Source organism: Dermochelys coriacea, chromosome 11 (assembly GCF_009764565.3).
Source record: "Dermochelys coriacea isolate rDerCor1 chromosome 11, rDerCor1.pri.v4, whole genome shotgun sequence".
In the NCBI taxonomy this organism is placed as follows: Eukaryota; Metazoa; Chordata; order Testudines; family Dermochelyidae; genus Dermochelys; species Dermochelys coriacea.
Window position 1 is genome coordinate 60660637 of NC_050078.2, and position 10627 is coordinate 60671263.

The 10627-nt window shown below is 40.1% G+C and overlaps 1 protein-coding gene across 1 annotated transcript in view; it reads right to left on the reverse strand.

Annotated features, from left to right (window-relative positions):
- C2CD6 (C2 calcium dependent domain containing 6) overlaps positions 1–7065 on the reverse strand; it is a 48795-nt gene extending 41730 nt beyond the window's left edge. Inside the window, exons 1-4 of the mRNA XM_043504748.1 lie at positions 6883–7065; positions 5398–5481; positions 3438–3489; positions 697–848 (exon numbers count right to left, since the gene is read on the reverse strand). Coding sequence (XP_043360683.1) covers positions 697–848; positions 3438–3489; positions 5398–5481; positions 6883–6951 — 357 coding nt within the window. The 5' untranslated portion in view covers positions 6952–7065. The remainder of the gene's footprint in view (positions 1–696; positions 849–3437; positions 3490–5397; positions 5482–6882) is intronic.
- Between the last annotated feature and the right edge of the window lie 3562 nt (positions 7066–10627).

Sequence of the window (10627 nt, forward strand, 5' to 3'; positions counted from 1 at the left end):
AAATATGTATCAATAACTTCAGAGGGAAAATATCTTAAAACATTGCAATTAAAAAAAATATAAATATCTGAAAGCCCGGAAACTCAAAGTTAAGATTACACTAAAATCAAACATTGGAAAGCATGGAAATGCAGAGTTTTACTACCCAAAACAGTCTTAAATCAGCCCTTTTATTCCCTCCACTCTCCAATCTAAATCATGGAACAACTGTATGCCTGTTCACAATTTAGCTTGAACAGAATGAGCCACAAATCCCCAGTACACTGTACCATACTTGACAAATGAATATAAAGCACCAAGCAAACACCACGGGCCTGACTCACCAATCCATTATACCAGTTTTACACCAATGTAACTCCAATGATTTCTATGATGTTGCATCAAATCAAGCCCCCCTGTATGTGCACCCTACTCAACCAGAGAATAATCTCCAGTTCATCCTCTCTTGACCAGACAACAATAACAATCTCTCAACTCTGGGCAGAGGAAAAACAGTCTTGTTGCAGACTTTATTGCAGTTTTACTTTATGAACCCAGATGAGACGTACATTGATTAAAAAAAAGAGAATACTCACAAATTACACGAGATTCCCTCCTCCTTGCCTCTGAAAATACAGCTCTAGATATTTAGTGCTATCATGTTATTAAACCAATAATGAGAATTACATTATAAAAGAGCAGAAGCTGTAATACCACCTGTACAGAAAAATATTTCACATCTTCAAAATGAATCACCATGTCCTTTCTGCTCTTCTTTAACTGTGATTTGAAAGTCTGTGAATTTGTGCATTTCATGACTTCATTAACACTAATGCGAAGCAGCAAGTTTGTATTCTGCTGTACATTGACTGAAAGTCATTCATTTAGGAAACAGAGAGATCTTTTTAGTGAGCCAGCAACAGTAAAGTGGGTTACATGGTAGTGACTACCATGAATATAATGAGCAATAGTCAGTAACATCTAATTCTCCTCACTGTGTGCAAACCCAATTAATAAACCTGGGTATTCTTTTAAGATTAAAATTTCTCTTTTTCTGTCCACACTGGCACTTAACCAAGATCATATTGCTATTTCTTCTTTCAGAAATAAGCAGATATTTGACCACTGGCAGTGGTCAAAATATGAATTCACATTTGTCTCTTCACTATTACACTATTGTCAATTTTACCGTTTCCCTTTTTTGGGTAATTCAGTTGCACCTGTATACTGTTAAAACAGCATTATTATTTTTTTAAGATCAGACTGTAAATTCACAAAAATTGGCAAAGGTACTGTAGCAAAGTGACGACTCACCGCTGCGGCACCTCCTGCTGGTCATCCTGGGAATTAGCTCTCCAGTTCTGGAGCTCCCTCTGCTGGCCAATGTCCCGCTTGCCTCAGCCCCCGAGTCCCTCCCAGATCCTGGTGCCCCTTACCTCAGGGTTCTGCCCTCTGCTGTACCCCTGCAGTTTCTGGGTCTCCCCTCCGCGGGGAACCCCCAACCCTCTATCCCCACCTTGCCTCAGCAGCTACTGCCAGTCACCATCTAGCCTCCGCTCACTGGGGCAGACTGCAGTCTGTAATCCACTCATCACTGGCAAGAGGGGTTTGGACCTGCTGCCTTTGCGTAACCCTGGGTTGCACCTCTGCAACCCCAGTACCTTTCCCAGCCTTTAGCAAGGCCTGCAGCCTGGGGCGGGGGTTCTCCAGAATGGAACTCCCCACCTCCTCTAGCCTTTCCCCAGCCCTGCTCCACTCAGGTACCCTGCTCAGCTCCCAGGCAGCCAGGTCCTTCTCTCTCTACAGCTAGAGAGAGACTGACGTAGCTCCTCCCTGGGCCCTTATAACAGGGCCAGATGTGGTCCGACTGGGGCGTGGCCCAGCTATGGCTGCTTCCCCCAATCAGCCTAGCCTTTTTTCTAGGAGCTGGGTAACTGCTCTGCTACAGGGTCTTAAAGGCAAGTTACTTCGATGTTGCCACATTGAAGAATGCAGTGCACTGAACTGTGAGACCTGTGATTAAAACAGAAAACAAAACACACCCACAGACTGCCTGTGATTAACTGTAATGTTAGGAAGCTGATGTACTATTCATAGTGGGGGGAAAAACACCTGAAAAGAGAAATAATTAAACTCTTGAAGATTTATTATTAGGGCCCTTCCAAATTCACAGTCCATTTTGGTCAATTACACAGTCATAGGATTTAAAAAATCATACATTTCACAATTTCAGCTATTTAAACCTGAAATTTCACAGTGTTGTAATTGTAGGGGTCCTGACCCAAAAAGGAGTTGCGGAGGTGGTTGGAAGGTTATTGTACGTGGGGCGTGGTATCCCTACCCTTACTTCTGCACTTCTGCTGACAGTGGCACTACCTTCAGAGCTGGGCAGCTGGAGAACTGCGGCTGTTCTAAAGGCAGAGCTGCCGCCAGCGGCAGCACAGAAGTAAGGATAGCAAGGCATAGTATTGCCACCCTTACATCTGCACTGCTGCCTGTAGAACTAAGCCCTCAATTAGCAGCCACCACTCTCCAGCTGCCCAGAAGTAAGGGCAGCATGGTATGATATTGCCAGCTGTACTTCTGCACTGCTCCTGGCGGGGCGCTGCCTTCAGTGCTGGGCGCCTGGCCAACAGCTGCAGCTCTCCAGCCACCCAGCTCTGAAGGCAGCACAGAAGTAACGTTGACAATACCACTATCCCCCTAAAATAACCTTGCAACCCCTCTGCAGTTCCCTTTTGGGGCAGGATCCTAGGTTTAAGAAACGCTGGTCTCCCCCCCATGAAATCTGGCCTTTTGTGTGCTTTTACCTTGTACTATACAGATTTCACGATCTGTAACGCGTTTTTCATGGCCGTGAATTTGGTAGGGCCCTATTTATCATATATTGTTTTCATTTATTTTATGATAAAAAATAAGATTACTTAAAACATGAGCAACATACCATTTAGTCAAACATGAAGTTTTGTGCAGACTGCCTGAAATGTTGTACTTAAGATTTCCCAAGTGTCTTCTAGTCACTAACGTAACAATGTAAATGGTTTAAAAATAATTTGTCACCCTTTCATGAGTCAAAAATTCAGTCTAGATAGAGTACTGATTGCTATATAATAATCCTAATAATTAAATATCCTTGCTTTTTAAAATTACAATTTTTCTTTTGATGTAAATGTGTCTTTTGTTCCTACAGTACATAAACAAGGAATTCTACTCAGTGAGTCTGCTTAGGATTCTATTACTGGACTCTGGCTCAGTGCTAAATTCCAAATAAGGTCACACACTATATGAATGTCAAACTCAATAGCGAGAGAAAGAAAGCATTATCTTTTACATGAACTGCAAGAACCTACAGAGTGAGATGCTCTATGCTGTCCTGCCAGAGTACTCTAAAGGTGTTATCAGTGCAAAGATAGAGGAAAATATGCTTAGCAGAGGGTAGGGAAATAGAAAAAGGATACATTTTGATGTAAAATCTTTGCACACCTTCACATGAACAGCCAGGCAACCAACCTAATGAAACCCAAAAGAGGACAAGTGATAAATCAATCCCACAAAAATCTTAAAACTTTCTTTAGGTCCTGATACAGAAATTTTTTATAGGCACTTCTTAACACAAGAAGTCATTTGTCATTACTAAATACAAGCAAATGCATTTGTTGTTTTGTAGCAAAACAATGTAGTAACTTTGTCTTTATAAAATGGTGAGAAGAAATACAGGGTTTCAGAAAAATTACACACTTCAGGCAAACCCACAAAAGGTGGAAACCTTTTCCCTCTAACCATTAGGCCAAATCCTGAATTCTTTATTCAATTTTGCCTTGGGAAGTATTTTAGGATTTAGTCTATGTAGAATTCCATTACTCTTTTTTAAAATATAAAATATACCGCTCAGAGATATAGAAGTTTCAGAACTAGACAGGGAGAAAAATTAAACAATGACAGCAATTTTAAAAAACAATAAGCCACTACAATATATACAGGGATGGTAAATAAATGATATTTTTTGGAGACCATACAGGAAACAACCCAAACATGCCTATACTTTAGGGAAGGTATTATTGCTTCTTTAACAATGTTTTAAATAAACATTAAATAATTTGTTTTTGAGTGATACAATATTTATTTACATTTTTTATAGACCAAATCCATGGATCTGGTATTAAATTTCCATTTGATATAGGCAAAGATTGCAGTTGCTTTGTAAAAAGACAGTGAACTCATGGCGACAGGGGCTATGTCTCCCTTTTAGTTGTACAGTGCCTGATCCACAGAACAAAAAAAAATTTCATCAATAAACTGAACAATGAGTCTCTTGGCTTCAGCTGTGAACACAGAAGCTTATTAGTGAAATGAAAATAAACAAACATTTTGCAATATAGAACAATTTCAAGGACATCTCTGAACGAGTATATTCAAGTGAATCAGGTGATTAAATTTTACCAAGAGTTGCATAGTAATTTTTAAATCTCTGTAAGCACATAGAAAAGGAGTACTTGTGGCACCTTAGAGATTAACAAATTTATTTGAGCATAAGCTTTCGTGATGCATCTGATGAACTTTGTGTAATGACACATCCACAATGAACTTTGTGTAATGACACACTCACTCCCAGTCTTTATTCAAGCCTAAGTTAATCGTATTCAGTTTGCAAATTAATTCCAATTCAGCAGTCTCTCACTGGAGTCTGTTTTTGAAGTTTTTTTGTTGAAGAATTGCAACTTTTAGGTCTGTAATCGAGTGACAAAAGAGATTGACGTGTTCTCTGACTGGTTTTTGAATGTTATAATTCTTGACGTCTGATTTGTGTCCATTTATTCTTTTACGTAAAGACTGTCCAGTTTGGCCAATGTACATGGCAGAGGGGTATTGCTGGCTCATGATGGTATATATCACATTGGTATAGGTGTAGATGAACGAGCCTCTGATAGTGTGGCTGATGTGATTAGGCCCTCTCATGGTGTCCCCTGAATAGATATGTGGAAACAGTTGGTTTCATGTTCTCTGTGTATATAAATCTCCCCACTGTATTTTCCACTGCATGCATCCGATGAAGTGAGCTATAGCTCACAAAAGCTTATGCTCAAATAAATTTGTTACACTAAACCTTCATTTTGTAGATATCTTAATAAAGAGATTTTCATAGATCATGTCTCCTCTCATTATCTATCATATGAGCCACCACCCTCTAGTTTATGACTGCATTAATATCCATGTGACAACTAGAACAAGTACTTAACTAAAAATACATAAAACACTGACTTAATATTACTTTTATATGTTTTTAATTGTAATTTGGTAACTGAAAACACGAAGAAAGAGGCTGCACTATGTGACCCGCTAACTCTTCATTGATTGCCAGCTATTCCTCCAAGTACCACAGACCACTGTCAGAGAACCAATGGTCTGTAGTGTACATACCACATCTCCACAGGGGACTAAACTGTGGATGTCAGCAGATAGTTCAGTTCCTTTATCAGATGGCTTCAGGATTTTCTGCAACAACTACCAGAAGTAAGAAAAAAAGATTTTACAATTGCCTTTTCAAACAGAAAATACAGTATACTATTTCCTAATTAATTTGGTTTCAGAGTAGAAGCCATGTTAGTCTGTATTCGCAAAAAGAAAAGGAGTACTTGTGACACCTTAGAGACTAACAAATTTATTTTTGTGCATCCGATGAAGTGAGCTGTAGCTCATGAAAGCTTATGCTCAAATAAATGTGTTAGTCTCTAAGGTGCCACAAGTACTCCTTTTCTTTTTGCTAATTAATTTGGAGGTTAAAGCACTAATGAACAAGTATATTTTGCAGCTTCCAACATAAGAGAACACTCCTATGACTCCACCAGTGAACAAACACCAACAAAATCTAAAACCCTATAAAAATATGAGTTTCTCTTCCATAGGAAAGCACACTAATACTGGTGTTTGGACTGTAAACATGATTCCTATGTATATTAATGGGCATACCTATGCATTTCATGGCCATTCACAAATGTTGCTCTATTCAATCTTAGAGTAAAAGAACTTTGAAACTGAGAAAGCATGGTTTTCCCACAATAGGGATACACAAGGCAACACTCAAAAAGTGTAGTCACATAGGTTATCATCTACCAACATATTCAAAAAGAGATTTTGGATGAAGCCCGATTCAAAAAATTTTAAATACGTTTGAAACTGAATTCTATTTTTTCCATCTTCTGAGCACAAGGCATTTTTGACAAAACACAAACAAAAACTTAGCCTCAGTCTTGTACAGTGGATGGACTCTCAACATACAAATGAAATGATAAAACACTCGCCAAAAAGTGTGACAACCTGGTGGCAAAATGTTTTAGGGCCCCCATGAACTGCTGATGATAAACTACTGTATGAAATATTTCTACAGCAAATGAGAGTTTCTCATTGCTACAAAATAAGGAGTCGCTACTCCAAAATGTACCGGTAGCTTCTAATGCTGAAAACAAAAGGAGTTTCTGGCCGCTTTTCTTATGAATATTCACAATTTCAACTTTCTGGATCAGTAGATGAATGAAAATAAAATGTGTCAGTGCTTCTCACCATTATAAGCACCTCCATCGTACTGGGTGGATGTCCGCAGAGAAGATCCTAAGGTGACATGGTCTTTATGTGAATGCCCAAGCTGATCAAAGAACACTTAGGCAGTGAAACTTCTCTTCAAGGCCCTTTCTGAGAGCATATGAACCCTACAGCTTGCATGAGCCTGGGAATGTGAACAAGCACGTGCATGCACAGCTGGTGCGAGATGGGGAGATACCCAAGTGCAATTTCAGCACCGCAGTCTACCAATACCCCCCCCCCCACCGCTCCCTCCCAACCCCCCCCACACCCCCGCCCTCCAATACTCCCCCCTCCACACACCTGCACCCCCCACCCCGCCCTCACCTTCAGCAGGGAACGCGCCTTGCCGAACTTGGCCGCCCCGCCGCTGGAGCTGCTCTGCACCGAATCCATCGCGTCACGAGCCGGCCGGAGCGGGATCGGGAGCGGGACCGGGAGGCCGACAACACGGGAGCCCCGGGGGCCGACGTCGCGCCGCCCCCGGCTTCAACCAGCGGGGGCAACGGCCGCTCGCCCCAGCGCGCGGCCCGCGCCCTCTGGCGGCGGGAGGAGGAGCGGCCCTGCGCGCGCCGTCGCCGCCGCCCCGGCGCGTGGGCGGAGACGGTTGGGAGTGGAGAAGCGCGCGGCCAGGCGAGAGCCAATCCTAACGCAGGGCTGCGGCCCCCGGTAGAAAACGAGAGGGAAGAGCCTCCCCCTAACGCGGCACAGGCAGCCTTACCCACGCCGACCCCTTCCACCGTGGGGACAGACAGGGCCGACACGCTCCCTCCCCTGACCTCACCCTGGGGGCTGGAACCCACAACAAACATACAGGGCTGATTTTCAGAAGCGCTGAGCACTCACCCGCCACTGCCGTGCACATTGGCCAAAGGGGACAGGCTCTACCTCAAAGAAGGAATGGCCACAAATCAGACGTCAAGAATGATAACGTTCAAAAACCGCTCGGGGAACACTTCAGTCTCTCTGATCGCTTAGTACAGACCTAAAAGTGGCAACATTACAACAAAAAAACCTCCAAAACCAGACTCCGAGCAGAGACTGCTGAAGTGGAATTCATTTGCAAGCTGAATACAGTTAACTTAGGCTTGAATACATATCGGGTATTGGACGTGTCATTACACAAAGTAAAACTATTTCCCCATGTTTATCCCCCTCCCACGCTGTTCCTCAGAGGTTCTTGTCAACTGCTGGAAATGGCCCACCTTGATTATCACTACAAAAGGTCCCCCCCCCCGCTCTGCTGCTGGTAATAGCTCAACTTAAGTGATCAGTCTCCTTACAATGGTAACACCCATTGTTTCATGTTCTCTACCTATATAAATCTCCCCCCTGTATTTTCCAATGAATGCATCCGATGAAGTGAGCTGTAGCTCACGAAAGCTTATGCTCAAATAAATGCGTTAGTCTCTAAGGTGCCACAAGTCCTCCTTTTCTTTTTGCAAATACAGACTAACAGGGCTGCTACTCTGAAACCTGAACAATAACAATGTCAACAAATAACAATGAACTAACCCAAATCGATAACATGCCCATTACAGCACTGAAGAATTTAGGACTATAGCTGCCATAATTAAAAGGAAGTAAAATTAAGTAATTATTTTATGAACATATAGAAGATAATTCCGTCTGCATGTTCTTCCCAATCTTGTCATTTTTAGCGTATAGTATTCACTCATATATTTGCAAAAGAATGAGTAAAATCTGACCATAATCCCAAATATCTGTATTTGGGGGAGAAAACAAGTTAAGCAGTACTGTACAAGATGTGAATTTTAAAGACTTATTTTTAAATTAATGTGAGTTGGCTTCAAACAATAGGGACTATATTTTTGACGTGTAAAACAACACTGAAGGGATAGCATCAACTAATAAATGAGTTAAAAGTAGTTTCAGATACTACAATTCCTGAGTGTCCCTGACAGTTTTTGTGGTTTTATAATCACATTTTCTAAGACTTTCTTTCTCTTGTTGCTCTGGGAAAGACCAACACAACAGGGAGGAAATTGACTGATGGGGAAACAGGCAAACTGATATACAAATGTCAAAACGAACAAAGTACAATAATCTGAAAAATAGAGGAAAATAGTTTTCTCTAATCTTCCAATCATAGCTTATAGTTATTTGTAACAGTAATGGAGAAAACCAACAAATTGGCACTAATATTTCCATAATACTTTAATGAACACAAAAATACTGCATTAAAAACCACTGATACCACTGAAGTGGAAACCCACAAAAGTATCTCAGTTAAGGCTATTACAAATATTTCACATTTTTAATTAAATATATTTATTTCTCAAACTTATTTTTCAACTTGTTCTAAACTTTATGAGGAGCTAAAACAAAACAAACAAAAGCTCTCACTTAGATCCAAATTCAATTGTGAGGCTTAATAAACTGAAAATTGTTTTGTAAAAGAAAACAAAGCATGCATCAGCCAATGTGTCACTTTCTGAGATGCAATTTTAAATGGCTGTAATATTAAAAGGAATATTAAAAGCCTGGCTAGGTTCTGGGTAATTTAAGCATATACATACACATACCCACAGAAACATATGAACATACAAAAAAATGTATACTGGAATTCTTAGACAGACTGCAGGCAAACTTGGCTTTGAAACATTAATTACCTTAAATTTAATCACTGGCTGTTTGTTTGAACAGGGGAGCATTAGCCAGCACATTCAGCCAAACTATTATAACTGCTGCCTCCAATGCAGGAACAATGGTGAAGAGGGGATCCCTGCACCATCTCTGCTCTCCTTTACCCATGTAAGGCCAAGCATAATTTAGTCCTATGGATTTAATTTACAGAGATGCACACATAACATCCATAAAAATAAATACTGGAATTATTAACATGTTTAAGTAGCAGAATAGACTCTCTAGAAAGTTGCCTACAGAAATGGAGCACCTATTTTTAATTCTGATGGAATTATTTTATTTGTTGCCAATATCCTTATGAAAGGTTATACAAAGCATGTTAGAAAAAGTGACATGCACTGAATGTTAATGTTCCTGGAAGATACTAGACTGACATCATTGGAAACTCAAGCCCCGCACAGGGCATGTTCAGTGCCAATGCTCCATTATTGTTTTACTTTTGTTCTAAAAGTCTGTAGCTGAAAGAGTAGCACCTTCAAAGTGACTGACTCCTTGGTCACTAAGCCTGCCAACTGGCTTTAATTTTAACCATATTTTTATGCTGAGGAACTGTCTACTAGGATTTGCATAATTTGTTATTAAATAAAGATAATACAAAACCAGTGTATACAATCATGTACACAAATAATATTTGTGCTTTATTTCCTTATACTTTCCTGAGAAATGGGTTCTTCCCAATTTTAAACAGTATTTGTTGATAAGTAGTTATAAATGCTTGTTTTCCTCCTATCAAAAATCAGTTTTTTCATATTTATGTTTGTCCATACAATAAAGTTGGTTGATTGTGTGTGTACACACACACACACTTTCTATTACTAACTCTAGGAAAGTTTCCTGCTTGGTTCCTACACATGCTAAGTGTAACATGAAACAATGTAATATTGCTATGGGAGAAAGAATTCTCCACCAGAAATATATGTTACAGAAACCTTAGCAATATGGATGAAATCCATATTTCTTACTTTAAACAGTTATGAACAATACTATAACAATTACTCATATTACTTTTACAATGGCCAGGTCTGAAGTAAGGAGAAATCAAACTACTACACCCATGATTGGCTTTTTAATACTTATACACCCTAACTGTAGAGAAATTTTTGGGAGTCTTAATTTTGAAAGTATCAAAGAATAATCCCATTTGGCAAAAAGACATTGTATTTATTCATGCATTACATCTCACAGACAGCTGCCCAATTGCCTTCTTACTGTAAGATTTCTCATTTTATACATTTACTCCATCTTGACATCAGAATATTACATAAGGACTTCTGTCGGAAAACTAACTGAACAAAATTATTCACATCTCTTAAGTGCATCAACCACCCCCTTTTCAAACAATGCTCAGGCCTTGTCTACACTACGTAGTTTTGTCGACAAAAGTCAGCTTTCGTTGACAAATGGT